Source organism: Schistocerca gregaria, chromosome 7 (genome assembly GCF_023897955.1).
Source record: "Schistocerca gregaria isolate iqSchGreg1 chromosome 7, iqSchGreg1.2, whole genome shotgun sequence".
NCBI lineage: Eukaryota > Metazoa > Arthropoda > Insecta > Orthoptera > Acrididae > Schistocerca > Schistocerca gregaria.
This window is the reverse complement of record NC_064926.1, coordinates 326,399,689-326,421,596: the sequence shown is the minus strand read 5'-3', so window position 1 is coordinate 326,421,596 and position 21,908 is coordinate 326,399,689. Positions and strand designations below refer to the sequence as shown.

At 40.4% G+C, this 21,908-nt stretch overlaps 1 protein-coding gene across 3 annotated transcripts in view; it reads right to left on the bottom strand.

Moving 5' to 3' along the window:
• LOC126282272 (Hermansky-Pudlak syndrome 5 protein homolog) overlaps nt 1-21,908 on the bottom strand; it is an 83,357-nt gene that overhangs the window by 14,584 nt on the left and 46,865 nt on the right. For all 3 annotated transcript variants that reach the window (XM_049981883.1, XM_049981884.1, XM_049981885.1), the window contains 2 exons: nt 18,572-21,381; nt 7,702-7,828 (listed from right to left, as the gene is read on the bottom strand). In XM_049981883.1, coding sequence (XP_049837840.1) covers nt 7,702-7,828; nt 18,572-21,381 — 2,937 coding nt within the window. The remainder of the gene's footprint in view (nt 1-7,701; nt 7,829-18,571; nt 21,382-21,908) is intronic.

Here is a 21,908-nt window from a genome sequence, read left to right as displayed (position 1 = left end):
CTCCATGGTGGAGGACACAGGAGGACAAAGGACAAGTGCTAAAAGTCCGATCAATTGATAAAACCAACCCTCACGAATAAAACATAAAACTAAAGCTGCTGTTGAGGCATTTTGCCCAACACCAAAGGTAGGATACTGGAAAAGTAAAAGTCCGGCGCATAGTGGCTAAAAGTGGGCAGTCCAGCAAGAGAGGGACGACTATCATTTGGGAGCCACAGCGATACTGAGGTTGGTCCCCTTGACGGAGGAGGTAACCATGTGAGAGTCTCGTATGGCCAATGTGGAGCCAACAAAGAACAACTGATTCCTATAAAGAAACCTGCAGGGAAGACTTCCACACATTCGCAGTCTCCTTAATGACACAGTTTGTTGTGCATACTGTTATGCCACTCCATCTCCCAAAGACGAAAAACCTTGCTTCGTTAAGACAGAATGCAGGTCAGTTTCAGAGATGCTCATCACCAGGACGGGTTTCCACGTAGCCTGCTTGGCCAGCCTGTCAGCAAGTTCATTGCCTGGGGTTCTGACGTGTCCTGGGGTCCACACAAACACCACTGAATGACGATGGAGGGGGGGGGGGGGGGGGGGGGAGCACTGGTTGATAGCTTGTAAGGTGCTCAGGGAGGCAGAACAGAAGAAACGACTCACCATAACAGGAACGGATGTACTCAAGTGCACGGGATATGGCCACAACCTCTGCAATGAGTATACTGCAGTCAGCAGGCAAGGAATGCTGTTCAATATGGCCACTGTGGACTTAGAAGAAGCCAACATTAATGTCAGCCATTGGGCCATTGGTGTAAACAACTTTAGAGCTCTGGAACACGTCAAGAGTTGAGAGAAAGCGACAGTGGCAGGGTTAACGGAGTCCTTAGGGCCATGCAAAAGGTCCAGACGAAACTTCAGCCGAGGTGTACACCATGGACATGTATGTAAATGGACCTCAAGTAGAGTTGGTAAAGGGAAGGACTCCAGTTTGGAGAGAAGGGATTGCACGTGAACCGCAATTTTGATCCCTGACCTGGGCCCCTTATGTGGGAGACGAACTGCCACGGCTGGGAAAAGGAGATGGTAGTTCAGCTGCTCAGGAGAACTACGAATGTGTGCAACATAACTGATGAGCAGTTCCACAATGGCGGGAATCCCGCCTCTACCAGGACACTAGTCACCAGACTCATTCTAAAAGCTAACATTGCTAGGTGAATGCCACAGTGGTGCACTGGCCCGAGTAAACGCAATGCTGAGGGTGCTGCCAAACCGTAAACCAGACTCCCATAGTCAAGGCGCGATTGAACAATGGCCCTGTAGAGCTGCAGCAGCATAGAGCTATTTGCACCCAAGCTGGTTTTGCTCAGGCCGCAGAGAAGTGCTGCCAGCACTCCCGTTTAAGCTGACGAATGTGAGGTAGCCAAGTCAATCGGGCACCGAAAACCAGTCCTAAGAATTGATATGTCTCCACTACAGTGAGTGGATCATCATTAAGATAAAGTTCTGGTTCCAGATGAACAGCACGATGCCGGCAGAAGTGCACGACACACGATTTCGCGGCTGAAAACTGGAAGCCGTGGGCTAGAAAATGCAGAAGTCATCCGCATACAGAGAAGGGGAGACCAATGGCACTACAGCTGCTGCTAGGCAATTAATGGCGACAGGAAATTCTGGATAAAAATCAAGAGTGGGCCCTGGAGACCCCAATCATTCCAACATGGCAAGGATATGATGTCGCCAGGTCGTGTTGTATGCTTTACGTAAGTCAAAAAAGACGGCAAACAGGTGTTGGTGTCTGGAAAAGGCTGTTCGGATGGTAGATTCGAGGTACACAAGACTATCAGTGGTAGAATGACCCTGGTGGAAGCCGCCCTGACATGAAGCCAGTAGGCCACGTGACTCCAGGACCCAACCCAACCCAACCACCGACACACCATGCGTTTCAGCAACTTACAGTGAATGTTGGTGGAGGCTGAAGGGCTATCCACATCAAGCGGATTTTTACCGGGTTTTAGCACCGGAATGACGGTGCTCTCCCAAAGATGCCAATGCACCACATCCGGTTGAAGATGACGAGTAGATACCGCTTGCAGTAGATAAGAGAGGTTTAATCATCTGACTGTGGATCTGATCCAGCCCAGGAGATGTGTTGGAGAAATGTGCAAGGGTGCTCTGCAGCTCCCACTCTGTAAATTGGGCATTATAGTTTTCACTGTGGCATGTAGTGAACGAGAGAACTTTCTGTTTCATCCACCATTTGAGGGTGTGAAAGGCTGGGGGGGGGGGGGGGGGGGAGTTCTCTGATGCAGAGGCTCAGCAAAGTGCTCAGCAATTGTGTTTGCATCGGTAGAGAGCACGCCATTCATGTTAACGCCAGGGACAACTGTTGGTGTCTGGTACCTAAAAAGACGTCTGATCTTCGTCCAGACATGTACCTCTCCAAACACTCCTGTTTCCATTGTTTTATAAGCAGGCGAACATAGGCACAGAGCCGCTTAAAGGCTATTAGGTGCTCTAGGGAAGGGTGCCGTTTATGTCACACTAGAGCTTGCCGATGCTCTTTAATTGCCTTCGTGACTTCTGGTGACCACCAAGGAACTGTCTTTCACTGGGGGCACCCAAGAGAAAGAGGGATGGCATTTTCTGCCATGGAAATTATTGTTGTAGTGACCTGCTCAATCACAACATCGATGGCACCACGTGGGGGAGATTCAATGGTGGGAGCAGAGGTGAAGGCTACACAGTCTGCCTTGTTTAAAGCCCACGTGGGTAGGTGTCCATGGGTATGATGCCGGGAGAGTGACAGGAAGATGAGGAAGTGGTCACTTCCACACAGGTAGTCATGTGCTCTCCAGTGGATAGATTGGAGAAGCCCTGGGCTGCAAATTGGTAAATCAATGGCCAAGTAACTACCATGAGTAACAGTGAAATGTGTGGTGGCCCCAGTATTTAAGAGGCAGAAGTTGAGTAGTGACAGTAAATTTTTTACCTCCATACCTCAGCCAGCAAGCTTGGTGCCACCCCACACAAAAGGTTATGCATTTTAAAATCTCCCAAAAGTAGGAAAGGTTTAGGGAGCTGATCAATCAGTGCAGCTAATACTTTCAGGGGTATTGCGCCATCTGGAGGTAGATATACATTGCGGACAGTTATTTCCTATTTCGTCCATATCCTGACAGCCACAGCTACAAGAGGAATTTGAAAGGCAACAGGTTCACTACATACAGAGTTCAGGACAAACTCAAACTCCACCTGACACACTACTATATTCGCTATGGTTCTTGTGATATCCCCTGTAGCTGCGAAGGACAGGGGTGGAGGATGACGTGATCGTAAGACTGGGAAGGCATGAAACACTCAATGACGCAGTCTATGCCTCAGGGTCATCTGCTGCTGCCGACTTATTTCCTGAACAGGCTATATTCATTGTGTCTGAGGGTCTGGTGAGATCTAAGTCCTCAGTGGATGCCAGAATGTTCACATCATCTCAGACGCAGAGCTTGTAGGCAGCAGTGGTGTGGGTGCCACCACAATTCCCTTGGTCTTGGGTGATCTTATTTCTGGATTTCTCTCGCTGATTCTTGGGTTTCTCTGGCTGGGAGCGCTTCACTAATTCAGTATCCTGGACTGAGGATGATAATGAAGCCCTACGACCAGCTGCTTTTGGGCGCTTCAGCCACTGGCGGATGTCATCTGTCCCACTAGCAGAAACCTGGGAAGGGGGTGGCCCAAGGGACCCCTTCCCAGTGAGAGGAGCTGAAGAAGACTTACGCTTCTCAGGCCAAGAAGTGGGGACTGGTGTCCCCGATGGTTGGGGGGGACAGTGTTCCCAAGGTAGGTGGTGCAGGAACAACAGGGAGGGAAGTGCCCCCCACCATCAAGTGGGCAGGTGTAGTCTTCCGGCTCTGAGAGCCGACTGGACCTCATGGAACTGATGGGGCTACAACTGTTCTCATAGCTGCGGCATAAGAGGAGGTCATAGCCACAAGATGTAAGTACTCAAATTTCCTCTTGGCCTCAGTGTAGGTCAGTCGGTCCAGGGTCTTGTATTCCATGATTTTCCTTTCTCGCTGTAAAATCCTGCATTCTGGTGAGCAAGGAGAATGAGGTTCTCCACAGTTGACACAGATGGAAAGTGGGGCATATGGAGTATTGGGATGGAATGTACGTCCACAATCTCGACATGTGATGCTGGAAATACAGTGGGAAGATATATGCCCGAACTTCCAGCACTTAAAGCACCACATTGGGGGAGGGATATACGGCTCGATATCACAGCAATAGACCATCTCTTTGACCTCCTCGAGTAATGTGTCACAATCAAAAGTCAAGACGATGGCACCGGTGGAAACCTGATTATCCCTCAGACCCTGATGGACGCGCCGGACAAAATGAATTCTCATCACTCTAAGTTGGCATGCAACTTGTCATCGGACTGCAAAAGAAGGTCCCTTTGGAATATAATACCCTGGACCATATTTAAGTTATTACGAAGTGCAATGGTAATGGAAACATCCCCCAGCTTGTCGCAAGTGAGTAATGCCATGACTGAGGAGAGGATGCTGTTTTTATCAAGACTGACTGACCGCATTTTGCACAAGCCGTCCACCTCCACAAACTCTTCCTCTGAATGTTCTACAAAAAACTAAGATTTCATCGAGACAAAGGAGTCCCCATCAGCTCTCGTACATACTGATTCGTCGATATTATCCTCGAGTTCCTCTATTGTGTGAGGATTTGTTGTGTACACTTTGTCCTTCAGTGCACCCCACAAATAAAACTGGCAGGGAGTTAAATCAGGACTTATAGTGAGCCGGACTGTGTTACTAATCACTCTTTCATCAAACACATCATTAACTGCATTCAAAGAAACATTGGCCGTATTGGCCCCTGCTGAATCCTGTTGAAAAAATGTGAAGCTTCATTCTCTTTCACCCAGTTTGTTAAAATAGGTCGCAAAATGTTTTGCATGTAACTTTCTCTTGTAACTGTCATTGCAAAAAAAAAGGGGTCCTATTTTTCTGTCCCACTAACTGTTGCACCACACCCCTGTTTTCTGATCATGAGGGGTTCCTCATGAAGAATTTGCACTCCAATGTCAACAGTTTTGGGAATTAACATACTCATGAAAATGGAACCAAGCCTCATCTGAAAACAGAATGAGGTAATGATCCATTTCACCCTCATGAAATTGTCTTAAAACACATTCACAAACTTAACCCTGAGCGCAGGATCGTCAGGTACAACTGATACTTTATTGGGTCTTAGGTCAAGCAGCTTGGCGCCTCTTTGTACAGAGGTGCAGGATCTTTGTGTTGGCTGCAAAACAATTCTGAGAGACTTTTTAGGGGAATTTTCCAGGTGGTATGCAATGTCATAGAGATGAGCTTCTGCGAGCACTGTACATTGTCGTTTACACTTCTTGTCTTGAACACTTCTTGTTTCATGAAATTTATTCACTACTTTGTAAACTGCATCACGACTCTGCACTCAAACACTTGGAAACTTCTGTTCAAACTATCTTCGAACAGTATGAGCGGACTCTGTAGACACATACGAATTGTAAGTAAACACTCATGGTGGAATTAAATAATTCACTCTTGCCATTGTTGCCTTTGCAAACTTCACTGTTACACACACATGATGCTTGTTTCACCGATCGAATGACACTGGCTGACAAGGTGCGTATTTCTGTATGGCCCTCAGCCTGAAACCCACAAAAAAAGGGAGGAGGGGGGGGGGGGGGCATACAGTGGTCCTGTAGGACCCATCCGACTGTCAGGCGCAGCTTCCATGGCCAGTCTGCCATGCCCAGGCATGTGATCATCAGATAAATGGAACACCCTGTATTACTAGAATCTGTCAATTGGCTAACAATATGAGCCCCTGACTACCAATTCATTCTGAGAAATCCATGCATCAATAGCACTTTCCATTTCATCAATATCTGTGGTGCAAGTTTTAGGTTACTCATCCTGTATAAGCAGTCTTCGTTAATCTAAAGGTAAGAACAAAGCAACAAATCATTACGTCTACAGTTCTCTCTCTCTCTCTCTCTCTCTCTCTCTCTCTCTCTCTCTCTCTCTCTCTCTCAAGTTAGTGGTTTGTAACTATGTGATGATCTACAATAACAAACACATCATGACGTTACAATCTAGTAACAGAAAATAGGTTCTTGATGAACAAAAACATGTGCATGAGAGAGAACGCTCAGAGTGAAATATCTGAATCATATAGAAATAAATGCATAGTGAGAAACAGAGGAAATGATATAAAAGGAGGAGACACAAAACTGGTGTTTTATATAGACTGATAAGGTCACTATCCTATGGAGAAATTTTCAAAATTAGTAGGTGTAAGGGAGAAGGGACAGAAACTGGAAATAAAATTGAAAAATTTATAAGATGGGTTGTACCTGAATTTATGTGTGAATAGGAGAAAGGAAGGATAAACGAACCCATGGAAGGGATAGTTTCATCCGAGATCAGGTAAATTACAGCACTGACACAAACTTGCCTCCTGTGCTACCATACATACAGACCTAATCTACAGTTTGCAGAGTAGCAGAGTGTGTAATAGATACTAACTACTAGCAAATGTACCCAGGGTCATACAAAATGAAACTACAAAACAATTTTTTCACTTATTGGAAAATTAGCAAGTTCATCACAGATATAAATGGATTATTTTAGGAGATATGAGAAAGGTTTGCAGTAGTGCTGATCTCATCGCAAGACAAAACTTTTAAAAAAGTAATTGTTTCTGGGTATCAGATGATTCAAGCATGGTATTTTGTAAGAGAATGAATACATATTTATTGGTTTTATAGGTAACCATCATGCTTAGAACAAAAGTGGCAATTTTAGATATTTCTCATTATCTTATCTGCACCATTTTTAGTAGACAATAAAGCATTTTATAAATACAGTACAAACTGTTACATAAACAGGAGATACAATTAACTCTGTTTACCTTATAAGACAATTTTTAAAAAAGACTGCATGTGGTCAAAATATAACTAAGAAGATAATGAATATTTTCTTATTTCTTTCAAAATCAATGTCTGGGCAAACAGTTACTTCGATAGAAATATTCCAGGAAATAAATATTCCACAGCTGAAGTTGGCTTCTTTATTTTGTCACAACCAGTTTCAAGGCTAAGCCTCATTATATTGTCTTCGATCAGCTCCTGCTTATTACTGTTAACATGATGGAAAATGTAGTTTTGTTTAACAGCCGTAAGTAATTTCAGACTTCATTTCCATTTTTTTGTGTACTTTCTACATATGTAATTTCAGACTTCATTTCCATTATTTTTGTGAACTATCTACAATCATTAATGATGTTTGATGATGATGATGTCAATCTTTTGAAAATGAGATTTTTTTTTCAGAATTGGCTGTGACCAAATAAAGAATTCAACTATACCTGTGGACAGGTTATTTCCAGAAACATTATCATCAGCTGTGGCACCAGAATGATTTTCCCTGCAAGAATGGAGATGACCATGAAGTTCAACAGAAATGTTTTAACATGAGATAATGTAATTGTAAACATGAGCATCACTAGCAAAAAACAACATTAATCAAAATAAACAGCAATATGCAGCACCGAAAAAAGGGTTTCGATTTAATATAGGAATATGGTAAGGAGAAATATAAATATCAAATTTCCTAAAAACTATATTAAAATTTTATTGCATGCATCATTTACCTTCGATGAGAAAGTGGCAACTTTAGATGAATGTCCGGGCAGCCCTTGTACTCTATCAACAACAGTACTTTGTAGTCCGTCCTTTTTTACATTTACCATGGCTGCAAAGATGCAGGACTGGAAAAACCTGAAAAAAATTGGTGATGACAGGAAACAGTGAACAAAATGAGACCAAAATTGCTCCCCTCCCCCCTCACCCTTCAACATCTAAGTGCAGATAATGTTTTCAGGTAACACACATGTTAACAGTATGAAAATAAAATTATTTTCTTATGGATTTAATACACAGTGAATCAATATACACCAGCAGACCAAAAAAGTGAAGCACCCAGAAGACATGGCAGATGTCAATATAACTTAATACCTGTACACATGATCAGCAACTATCTAAATACATAGAGCTGCAATTCTCTGTGACAGGTACAATGGCCAACAGAGAGCATTAGTGTTGTTCATGTTAAGTGTTGTTGATAAGTCTGCTCCGGTATATAAGGGGTGTGAACAGTGTCAGAAGCTGAGAGGTCACTTTGAAGATCATGGAGATGCCGCCTATGTGTAACAGCATCATCAGCACCTGACAGAGTTTGAAAGGAACCGCACTCTGGGTCTCCATTTAGCCATCTGGTTGAATCGTGCATTATCCAGATTTGTGAAGGGCAGAAGGAAGATTAGAGCTTAACATCCCAGCAGAAGTGAAATAATTAGAGATGGAGTACAAGCTCAGATTATGAAATGATGGGGAAGGAAATCCACCTTCCCCTTTTCAAAAGAACCATCCTAGAATTTACCTGGGGTGATTTTGCAAAATTACAGAAAATCTAAATCTGAACTGTCTTTCTCCTTAACGTAAGTGCAGTGTACTAACAACTGCACCACCTCAGGCTGTTATCTTGGGTGTCACCTGTGATTCAGCCACCAATCAAATAGCAATGTACCGTCGTTCCTGTACACCAGCAACACAACCACTGGGAGTTCACTATTCTCTGGGTTGAATGCCAAACATTACACAGTTCCTCAATAAGAGTTTCATTTGCTGAGTGCGCAGTACACTCTGGGCTATACCGCATCCCGACTGTCAACTCACCTCGAGTGCATACACCACGGGCTACATTATGATACCCTATTAGAGCATGCCAGCAGACTCAATTCATTGACTTCATCTAGCATTAAGGATATGGTTTATATCTTCTAAGAAACTTTTACTGTATATTGTGTCATTCTCACATCAAATCTGGACAATCCTTTAGATGGATTATTCCGAACCTACTTTATGTTGAACTTGCTTGACGTGTTGTGTTAATAAAGTTCCATTGTTCTTTGACTAGCCAGGAACATCCATTCATTAGTAGTGTGCATCTCTCTCTCATCAGTTGGTGACACAGATAAAACTTTTATATAACATTCTCGTCCTATCAGTAGCCAATGACTTCCTTTGTTCTGGGACCGTGAACCCTGACAACCAAGAACTCCCAGCAACATTCTGTCTCAAACCAAACCACTGGTTGGAGACTAGTAGCAGACAAAATAGTGAATTACTATCCCATATGTTGGACAGGTACCGTGATCTGGAAGCAAGGACTGCTGACGGTGTCACAGTGTGTTCAGCAATGAACCCACCATTCTGCACTACCCCAGACGAACATTGTTGCCCAGTATAGCTGTGACCTGGAGAGGTCCCTTCTTCCAACTTTTTGGAGAGAGACAGCGGTATTATTCGTTGCGTCATGGTGTCGGGAGCCATTGTGTATGGCTTCCGGTCATGGCTCATAATGATTGAGGGAAGTCTCACAGCACAATTGGAAGTAACAGACATCCTATGTCCTCATCCTTGCCTCTCATGCAAATGTATTTAGGTGCAACTTTCCAAAGGAACTATGCACATTCACACAAAGCCCTATGAACTGCCTTCATGATGGTGTGATTCTTCCGTGGCCACCAAAATCCCCAGACCTGTCTGGAACAGAACACGTGTGGGATCACTTCGGGCATAAACTGTGCTAGTGATAGTATCAGAAGTCAGAATCTTAAGAACCAGTTGTAGGCCAACTTGTCTCAGGAGAGGGCACTGTGGCTTCTCAACTAAATCAATACATGCATCCAGACCACGAAAGGGCCACAGGGGAGAGGCTGCAACATCATGTTGGGCTCATACTACCAAGTTCCTTGTAAACTTGAGTCAATTTGTAATCACTGAAATAACATTGTATATCCTCTCAACTCATGAAGTTTCACTTCGTTTCATCCTCATCTTCTGGGTGCTTCACTTTTTTTGTTATGCAGTGTATTTCATGAAAAGGACTTGACACACAAACTTAAATAGGGGCTTATTTTTAAAAACAAAAGTATCAGTCAGGATTCAAATACTAAATACCTGCTTTCTTAATTAGGCACTTTTTTCCTACAAGAGCAGAGCCACATGGAAAATGCTACAGATAGTGGAACAGAGTGTCAGTACTCAAACAAACCAGTAATGGGAACGAAAGTGCAATTACCAAGATTTTTATTCATTCATAGTAGGCACGTAATGACAAGTGAAACTAACTAATTAGGAAATTGGCAGTTTTAATGTAATACATATCTTTTCCTAAAGTTCAAGCAGCTTTCCAAGGATTCTACCAATATTAAACCCACACACACTAATACTGGCAATACTAAACCATAAACCTTTTCTATTACCTGAAGTGTTAAAATAATAGGCTACCTAAAAAGGTGTTTCCACCTTGTTATTAACAACAACAGGTAATAAAATACTGTGTACACCTTATACCAGAATTGTCAGTTATTTCATAGCACATGAATTTTTTATACCGATGCACGAACTTCTGCACACACTCATCACGGAGCTATGTCACCAGTGGCCTTAAGTATGATTTGATGGTATCTTTGAAAATGCTGTAGTAAGAATAGCTATTTTTTCAAGACAGAGGAGAGGTGCATATCACTGGGAGCTAACTCATAACTATATCTAGCACAGCAAAGTAATTTCAATCTACAGCTTGTCAATCATTCTAGAATTTTTATTTAAATGCTTACATATGGAACCTATGTTTTATCACATCACAATGTCACACAGAAAATGATCACCTTCATCTGCGCGCCACTGCAGAAACGTGATAGCTGAAGCAATTCTGAGGGTCTCACAATGACAAGAAAATTTTGGCAGATAAGTTGAGGTAGCTTAACCTGTATGTTATTACAGCTCACAACTGTTCACTAATGAGGAAACTTGTTGGATAATTACCGCAATTGCAAACTGTTAGTTTTCTCCATATATTCTGCCCATTTTGTGTATGACTTCATCAATGACTAAAGATGGTTGTCTATTCAATGCCTCACCATGCACATCATTTAGCCCATCCCCTAACATTCTGCACAAATGTTTCACATCACTATCACTCATGACAACCTCTCCATACACTGCACAAATTTCACAGTGAATTTAAATCTTGTTTCTTCTGACAAAGTCCTTTATCACAACTTTGCCATCGAGGAATTCTTATAATGACATCACAATACACCTACTCTTTTGTGTGATTTATGTTTGGCAATATAAACTTTTCTAACATGAACAACACATCAGTTCAGTGAATATGTGAGAGAGAATGAGGTTTATCTCTAACTTTATTTTTATTATTTATTTGTCCCCTAGATCAAATCAGTACAATGGCTTGTACACCTGATTGGAGTAAGTCAATACAAATATACAGTTTACAGGAGTCTAAAACAGTAAACAAGAACAGAGAAGAATGATTATTTTACATTACCTACAAATTATGTTACTTGAAGTTACAGCTTTACAGAGAATTGTAATATGATGTGACAAAATTGACTTAATAACATTCAGCTTTGATACATTATCATGCACTAAGACAATTTTGATTCCAAATATTCCTGGATGGTATATAAGCAGTCTTTTATTAAGAGATTTCACGGTCTGTTTGAATTTCTTTATTTCTTGGATTTCTTGTATAAAAGTTGGAAAATGGTTATATAATTTTATTCCCATGCACTTGACACCATCACTGTACAGTTTTGTTGAGTGGGGAAGTATTCTTAGAGAGGTTTTTGATCTTGTGTCATAATCATGGTAATCCATATTTTTGCTAATTTTGTTGATACTTTTTTTGGTAAAGAATAATAATTCTAGTATGTATTGGCATGGGAGGGGCTAAATATTTAGTTTCTTAAATAATGGTTTACAAGTGTCTATCTGTTTTTGAACATAATTGTTCTGACTATCTTCTTTTGCAGTTTGAATATCTTAATTGATTCAGAATTTTGGCCCCAGAAGATGATTCTGTAGTTAAGTACAGAGTGAAAGAGTGCATGGTACATTGTGGTTAGGGTACTTGTGTTAGTGACGTTCCTTATTGATCTAATCGTGAAGCACACTTTACTAAGTTTTGTGCTGGTAACGTCAATGTGCCTTTTCCATATGAGCACATCAGTAATAGTGACCCCCAAAAATTTTATTTCATTTTCAAGTTTAACATCTTTTTTCCAGTGATATAGTTGGTAGTAATGGATTTCGGTTTTGGGCAGTGTGGAAGGTTATTCCAATTGTCTTTTTTGCATTAAGAAGCACAGATCAAATAAGTCGATGGCTATCTATATTAGATTGGAGAATTTGTTCGGGTGCAGATATGAGTACAGAGGTGTCATCAGCAAACAAAAGGGTTTTTGCGACTGGTAGGCTGTGAGGAAGGTCATTTATGAAAAAGTAAGAACAGCAAGGGGCCACAATGCATAAAAGTGACCATCACTCTACAATAGTCATTTTCAATAAGTTTTTGAAAGAGTTTCAGGAATTAGTGACAAACAGGACGTTTTCTAGTAGGCCTTCTGTTTAAGTCATTTCTTCTAGGAGTCTCCTATTTACTGCAGTTATACTTCATATCTACATAGCTGTCCTGTAAGTAAATCACCACAGTGAAGGGAATATTAGACAAAACTGTCCACAACAATTACCTCAGTTCAGCATAAGTCGCAATAACTGTAAGCCATTAAAATGCATCGGGCAAAACAAAACCATTCATAAAAAAATATTTTTGCCTATTCACCTGATTTGTAGCACCAAACAAAATATACCTTGGTTTTATGTAGTACACGGAAAGCCAAATGGAGAAAATAATGCAATAACTTCTAAAAATATTAAATCTTTCCCTGTGGTGGCTATATCTGTTTGCATAATAATAATATTTGTGCCAGAGACAGAGAGAGATTCTTTTGCTTTTGGTTCAAATAAAATGCAAGAAGAGCATAAAATCACCTTTCAAATATGCACAATGTAGTTTTACGAATTCTCCTTCAGGCAGTGAAGACTTTGTAAATTATTTGTGTTACTTAAAAAGATTTTTCCATAAGCTGCGGTTACTACCTCATGTACTTCACAATCTAGCCCATAAAATGTGACTACGCTGAGATTATGAAATGGTCACAGCCACACAAAACCCCAACTGCTGACATTCTCTCATTCTCTCATTAAATGTTGTAATTGGTGATGATGCAAACCACTATTTTATTGTATCAGTCCAAAAATCCAAAACTTTGTCTGTATAATGTAATAAGTGTACACTTTCTTTGCTTGGAACAGACATGATAGTGAGAAGTGGCTTGTTTTAATCTCTCTGCAAAGTAACCTGTACTGACGATGTTGTTGTTGTTGTCTTCAGTCCAGAGACTGGTTTGTTGCAGCTCTCCATACTACTCTATCATGCGCAAGTCTCTTCATCTCCAAGTACCTACTGCAATCTACAACCTTCTGAATCTGCTTAGTGTATTTATCTCTTGGTCTTCCTCTACAGTTTTTACTCTCCATGCTGTCCTCCAACACTAAATTGGTATCCCTTGATGCCTCAGAAAATTGTCCTAGCAACCGATCCCTTCTTCTAGTCAAGTTGTGCCACAAATTCCTCTTCTCCCCAGTTCTGTTCAGTACCTCCTCATTTGTTACATGATCTATCCATCTAACCTTCAGCATTCTTCTATAGCACTACATTTCAAAAACTTCTATTCTCTTCTTGTCTAAACTTTTTATCATCAATGTTTCATTTCCATATATTGCTACATTCCATACAAATACTTTCAGAAAGACTTCCTGACACTTAAATTCATACTTGATGTTAACAAATTTCTCTTCTTCAGAAACGCTTTCCTTGCCATTGCCAGTCTACATTTTATATCCTCTCTACCTGGACCATCATCAGTTATTTTGCTCCCCAAATAGCAAAACTCCTTTACTACTTTAAGTGTCTCATTTCCTAATCTAATTCCCTCAGCAGCACCCGACTTAATTCGACTACATTCCATTATCCTAGTTTTGCTTTTGTTGATGTTCATCTTATATCCTCCTTTCTAGACACTGTCCATTCCATTCAACTGCTCTTCCAAGTCCTTTGCCGTCTCTGACAGAATTACAATGTCATCGGCGAACGTCAAAGTTTTTATTTCTTCTCCATGGATTTTAATACCTACTCCAAATTTTTCTTTTGTTTCCTTCACTGCTTGCTCAATACACAGATTGAATAACATCAGGGAGAGGCTACAGCCCTGTCTCACTCCCTTCCCAACCACTGCTTCCCTTTCATGTCACTCGACTCTTATAACTGCCATCTGGTTTCTGTACAAATTGTAAATAGCCTTTCGCTCCCTGTATTTTACCCCTGCCACCTTCAGAATTTGAAAGAGAGTATTCCAGTCAACATTGTCAAAAGCTTTCTCTAAATCTACTGTGGTAGGCATGGGCTTGGTGTCTATCTTGGCTACAATAAAGCATTCACTATGCTGTTCGCAGTAGCTTACGTACGTTCCTATATTTTTATTATTAAACCCACTCCTGCATAACCATCATTTGATTCTGTATTTATAACCCTGTATTCACCTGACCGTAAGTCTTGTTCCTCCTGCCACCGAACTTCACTAATTCCCACTATATCCAACTTTAGCCTATCCATTTTCCTTTCTGCCCGATTAAGGGATCTGACATTCCACGCTCCGATCTGTATAACACAAGTTTTGTTTCTCCTGATAATGACGTACTCCTGAGTAGTCCCTGCTCGGAGATCCGAATCGGGGGACTATTTTACCTCTGGAATAGTTTACTCAAGAGGATGCCATCATCATTCAACCATACAGTAAAGCTGAACGCAATAGGGAAAGATTACAACTGTAGTTTCCCCTTGCTTTCAGCCATTCGCAGTACCAACACAGCAAGACCGTGTTGGTTAATATTACAAGGCCAGATCAGTCAATCATCCAGACTATTTCCCCAACAACTACTGAAAAGGCTGCTGCCCCTCTTCAGGAACCACATATTTGTCTGGCCTCTCAACAGATACCCCTCCACTCCTGTTGCACCTATGGTACGGCTATCTGTATCACTGAGGCATTCCCCACAAACGCAAGGTTCATGGTTCATGTACTGACATTACAGGGTCAAAACTTTGTAATATTGTTATTTCTCAGAGTTGGTAATCTCACTTCTTTGCATGTGTGACAAGGTTTGACTAAAATCCCATGCTTCTTCGACATGAGATTGTATTTTTATTCTGAATTCAGAAAGAAATTATTTCACCTGCCTTTTAACAAAGTTTATAAAAATGACAACTAAACGCACAACATCGTTTATGGCAGTGGTCTTCTCGAACGTAAAATACAATCATGATTGGCTATATGTTTGATTTCGAAGCACACTGCAGGGGGGGGGGGGGGGGTGTGTAAACCCATAAGCAGTTTCCAATTCACTCAAGATTTATTACTGCAACAGTGCATATGGAGCACATGAAATGATTATATTTACAGACCAATGGCAGAAGCAGTTCTGAGGTACCAGGTATCCATCCATTCTCAAACACCAATATTGATACTTTATGTAGTCTCCATGGGTGGTAATCCTGGTGCCGACTCTGAAATCCAGTCAACTGTACAGATGGTGAATACTGTCCTAAGATCTGTTATTCCACATCTGCTCGACCTGTTATGTAGTTCTGCAAGAGCTGCTGGCTGAAAAATTGCACTAGTTACTTCTCACCCGTCACATCCCACATGTGCTGGATTGGAGACAAGTCTGGAGGTCATGTTAACCAGGGAAGTTGCATGTCTTACAGAGCATGCAGAGTTTCAGTGGCGGTGTGTGGGTGAGCATTATCCTGTTGGGTAGACACATCACCTTCCTATTGCTATAATGACAAAAGAATGGGTCTACCAACATTCTGCATGTACCGAGCACTGATTAGTATGCCCTCTGGAAACACAAGGATGAACGAGAGTTGTAGTGTGTTGCATCCCAGACTGTAAGGCCTGGGATGGGGTCAGCGTGTCTTCGACAAATTCACTCTACAAGACAACACTCACCAAAACTGTGATGTACACACAACCAACAATCATTTGCATGCAGGCAGAGTCTGCTTTAATCGCTGAAGGCTACAGTGTGCCATTCCATCTTCCAAGTGATCCTCTGACAGCACCAGTCCAGCAGTGCCCATTGATGCTGTGGTGTGAGTGGAAGACAGGCTAGAGGTGTGCGTGCCCATGGTTCCATTGCCATTAACAGGTTTACAACAGTTTATATTGACACATCTGGACTTACAAGACCTCCTATCTGTGCTGTGGCAGCTGTACAATCCGCCACTGTTGCCCTTACAATACGATGATCCTGGCACGCATCTGTGCTGTGTGGACATCCAGAACCTTATCTATTGATCTGAGAATGTTCACGTGACCACTGATATCAGCACTGTTGGACAACTAACACAGCACATCCAACTTGCGTAGCAATTTTCTGAAAGAACCATCCCACCACTCTGAAGGCCACAGTTTGACCCCTTTCAAATTCACTCAGTTGGCTGTAGGAAGCACAAGTGCATCTTCCTGGCACAATTGCCTGCTTACTTCACATGTTTGCATCACACTCAGCCTTTTGGGTATGAGCATTCCCTATTAAAGGGTAGACATAGATGGCGCTCTCGTACCTATGCCAATATGATACCTCTTGGCAAACCCTACTGAAACTATTATCAGTACATCTACTATCCCCCAGGTGACATATGCCATCATCAGATAAAAATTGACATTGTCTTTTGATGTGTATTATTTTTTTCCTGGAAATGTATATCTGACAGTGATTATAATACACATAAAATGAAAATTCAATTAATAAAACATTTAATATTACAGAGAGACACAAAGGCTGGCCAATACTTACCTGCAGGAGGCTCAATCCCAATACATGTAACAGAAATTCTTCAAGGCAATTTCTTCTAGTTTTTGGAACCATAACTTCCTAGAAAGGAAGTAGGATTGATTGGAGAATGTAGGTGTGGGAAGGTAATTTCAACTGCAATCAGAGACAGGCCCACATGTTGTAAAATTGAAGGGAAGCAGGTATAATCTCAATAAAAATGTATTATTTTTTCCCTTTCCCCATTTTTCATTTACTCTTCCTCTTTTAATCTATTTTTACTTTTGTTTCCTTTTTTAACCAATTTTACTTGCGCTTCCTCTTTTAACTTATTTTTACTATGTTCCTTCTGTCTCTGCAGTGAAGCTGGCATAGTGTTTAGCACTGTCCTACCAGTGACATTTTTGCCACACTTCCTCCCCTACCTTCGGTTTGAGTGACCTATCACTCAACTCCCTCCTTCTGTTGTGGATAGTTATATTTGATTATAGAAACTGTGACAATATTGATTATCCATGACTTGATTTGTTTGATATTCCTTGTGATACGTTCCTTTGTGTGAAATAAATCTATGTACTGTAATCATGGTGCTGTACATCCATAATATTCTGATGCTAAAACTTTGAACAAATTACGATTTCCTGTGTGATACTAACAATTAACGAGTTACTTCACCCCGCAGCAAACAAGAGATGACATCTGATATAATATGATCACATGAATTGCTTGCTTCAAAATAGTGTTTGTGGTAGATTCAGAGACTCTTTCTTATACTAAACGTTTGAAGCCTTCACCCTGTGTAGCTAATTTGACAGCAAAAGCTTCTTTCATTATACATCTGAGCATAGACTCTGTCAGATTTCTAAGCAATTCACAAACACACTTGAACAGTTTTGCAAAAGCAGTCTTTAGTAAGACATAATCCCAGACGAATTGGAAAAATAGTTAGCACAACTTCAAAGCAAAGTGAAGTGAATGACAAAGAGGGCTAATACTATGCGGTTTTGTAAGGCTCTTTTTGGACTTACCACAGAAAGTCCATTTGACAATTTTGAACACTACACAGAAGCTCATTTCATTACATGATGCTATTCATAATTTTCTCTGTGACCACAAATACGATCAGACATGCTCAACTGCTAGGAATATGTAAGACTTCATAGCTATAAAAGAACCAAAAAATGACTTCAAGTTTCAGGATATTTTAGTCAAAGTCCAGTGCACAAGCATACTCGGGATTTTATTATTGGTGATCTTCAAAATTTTGTAAATCATTATTTGGAGCTTTAAAAGTTTCTTTATATGTCTATATATGATGTTAATTATTATAGAATATTTTCATTAATAAAAATGTATTTTTTGAACATAATTTGAAAAAATGTTAAGGCAAGGGGTTAACTCTACACAAAATGGCTCTGAGCACTATGGGACTTAACATCTGAGGTCATCAGTCCCCTAGAACTTAGAACTACTTAAACCTAACTAACCTAAGGACATCGCACACATCCATGCCCGAGGCAGGATTCGAACCTGCGACCGTAGCGGTCAATGTATTATTACTTAAGGTATTATACAGCAATTACAAACACACTGGTCAGACAAATTAAGAAATCAAATGTATGTGTAAGGCATCCAGCATTCTAGAATAAAGTATTTTATTAAATTAATTAATTAATACTGTACTGCACTTACTTTGCATCAAGTTCACCAGGCTGAATCTGTGGACTATGCTTCTTGAAGAGAGAGGTTGCTCCATGAGGGCCCAGGCTTTTGACAATCAAAGCACCCAACAAAGAGAGAGACAGTGATCCATGGAAATCCTTTTCTACCGTAAACGGGTAGCTACAGCCCAGGCAAGTACCAGAGCGAAAAGTAAACACCAGAGATAAAACATGATTCCAGAAACTTACATCTGCTTCAGATAGATATTCTTCTAAATGTTGTATACTGCCCAACTGCACAATCAATTTTAAGTCTGTATCTGACCTATCACACTTCTTATGTAACATCTGATACCATAAATGAGGAATCTGTTTGCATAGAAGTAATGCTCGCTCATGATCAGTCCTCTGAAAGTAATCTAAAACAATTGTACCTATTTCGATAAATTTAACTTTCTCACTACTCGGTGTTTCCAGAGGATATCCACACTTGCATGTCTTTCCACAATCCTGGTTAACTGATTCTAAAGCTGCAGTGATGAAATTTGCAAGGAAGCTGTCATGCACCGAATCCAGTACAGTGTTTCTGAAGTTAGGCAATTTAACAACACAAGAGAGGAAGAGAAAATGGCAGTGACGTTTTGCAGAGTGTTCACTTTCACCATGTTTCACCATATATTGCTCCAACTTTATCGCTAAATAACAAATATCTTTTACATACATTTCCTTTCGAACTGAGTTGTACATTTCAGTCTGACCCATCTGCATTGTAATGAACAGAGCATTAAGTAGCAGCAATTCTGACCAACCATTGCTACTGTCACTCTTCTCTATACTTCTAGAACCAAGAAAATTTGAAGCACCTATCTGGACTATATATAGTAACACAGAAAGAGAGGTAAAGTAACAAGGCACTTCCAGTTTCCTTAAATCATCAAGAACGGTCTCAGGCTCAATTATTTCCGAACACAATGACAAAAATCTACCAATAGCTATATCTAATTTTAAACTATCTTCTGAAATAACAGTAAAGTAGTCTTTTAGAGAGCTTTCTGGCAGTTCTATATCATATAAGAAGTCTTTTAAGTGTTTGACTAGAGATTTATGCTTCAAAACATCATGAACTAAGAGTTTCATAGTTTCAAGTCTCTCTGGAGAAAAGTAGTGGTGAAATGGAAAGGCTGTTCCCACTACCAAAGAATCAACACTTTCATCCAAATGTTCACTTTCATCTTTAAAATGTAAATTGTCACCTTTGCTACAATCTAGTTTAGTATTCCTTCTGTTTATATAATGGTTATATTTACAAGAAATTGCTATGACACTACTACAAAAATTCATTCTTAGTGATTCCGTATCAGCAATATCCATTCTACAATATTCATCACAGATGTTAATTAAATCAGACACGTTCAAATTTGGATACTCTAAGACACTTTGTTCTTCGTATGCTCTTTCTGAATTAACAAGAGAATTATCTTCAGTTAACTGACAATCAGACAAAGCTTCAGATGGATGAGAAGAGTTTTCTTGAGCGAAATTCTTGACCTTGTCTTCCAGAAACTGCCACTTCTGTTTCAGAGACTTTGTACTGTTGGTAATAGTCCATGTAACTGATTGTCCTATTTCTCTCAGTGCTTGAACTGCTTCCTGGGATGGTACAGCAGATGTTTGAAAATCATCACTACATTTGCTATCAGGGTCCATATAATTTCCACAACTTTCTTCTGTTATCCATTTATTCATGTTGTTATCAACAAAAGGACGTTGCTGATCAATCAAACTATTTGTCACATCTGGCAGAGAACTGTGACTGACACATCTTTTGCTGTTCTCAAGTTCATTAACTGTTTCTAATTTGTGTGCACTGTTTCTTTCAGGGGAAAGACTTAGTGATCTCGATTTATCTTTGAGATGTTCTGTTCTTCTTACATTAGGGACTTCGGAAACAGTGTTCTCCTCATTGCACAGAAAGTAATCATTACCAACAATAAAAATTCCTGAATCAAGACGCTGAGCTATCTGTTTCTGTTCAGCGTGTTTTGACAATTCTTTGAGAAGTGGTGATAGTGACAGGACTAAATCTTGATCAAGTTCCAACTTTTCTGTAAGATCTGCTAACACACACAGTTTCGGAGACGTGTTTACTGCTTCCAGTAACCATTTCTCATGAAGTTTACACATTAGGCCACATAATGTATACTGTTTACGAAAGTACAGTAGTAACAAGAATTTCTCCAATGGATGAAGTGTAAGTACATGCATTTTCCCTGTGGCTGTCCAGACATAAATGCTATTGTCTACTGTGCCAGCATCCACAATATCAGTAAAGCTGTTATTCCACAGAATCACCCTGGCTGTATACGGATCAAAAATGTAAAGTCCATCACTTTTGAAAGTAAAGAGAAAACTATCAGATAAAGTGAGCAGCTTAGCAAAATTAAATGACTGCTGATTCCAACAGACACTGGAACCTTCTAAACTGACTGGCAAATTCTGACTAGAATAACTTATAACTGGTTCTGGAGGTACAGCAAGAGCAAGTTTGAACTGATGTGTGCTCAGAACAGTTCCATCTGATGCAGCTTCCCAAATACGTGATCCAGGTCGAGCGCAAAACATATGTGGTTGTCTATCTTCGACATGCTTTGCAAAGCAGCCTCCAAATTCCCCTTCCCGAAGCTTCTGTCCTATCTGCCTATATTGTTCTCTAATTGTATCACAGATAAATGATCGTGTGAGTGTTGACACCAACAGAAGTCCATCCTGTCCATCCATTTGTACCACACGTGAATCAAGCTGCATAAGCTGGAATGATGGTGTGCTAAAAACATTCTTCCCCTGCAAATAACAATATTGTTACAGTTAACACTTATAGCACAAAAAACACTGTTTCTGTGTATAAATAAACATTACTATAATCACTTTCCCTAGCAGATTACAAAACAGGCGTTTCACAGACGATGAAAGATTCAGAAGATGTAACTAGGATCTCAGTATTCAGTATCATATGAGATACAACAATGATTGATTTTTACTACAAAATAAAAACAGTCATACAACAAAATAATATGCATTCTATCAACACCTGGCAACAGACTCCTCGCAGGCATTTATTAATATATAGTTAAAGTAACAATACTGAAAGTACCAGCCCTATCATAAGCATCAGTAATGCACATTAAAAATGCAGAAACAATAAGAAGATACTTATTCTCATTTCCAGTATGAAGCTTTCTTTTCAGCAGAAACATTATATTGGATAAGACAAGGGATGATGGAGAAAGAATAAAACTCAAAACCGTGCAGTTAGTATAGTCTGTCTATAACTGGAAGAGCAAGCAACATTTGTGGTGGGGGGAAATGGT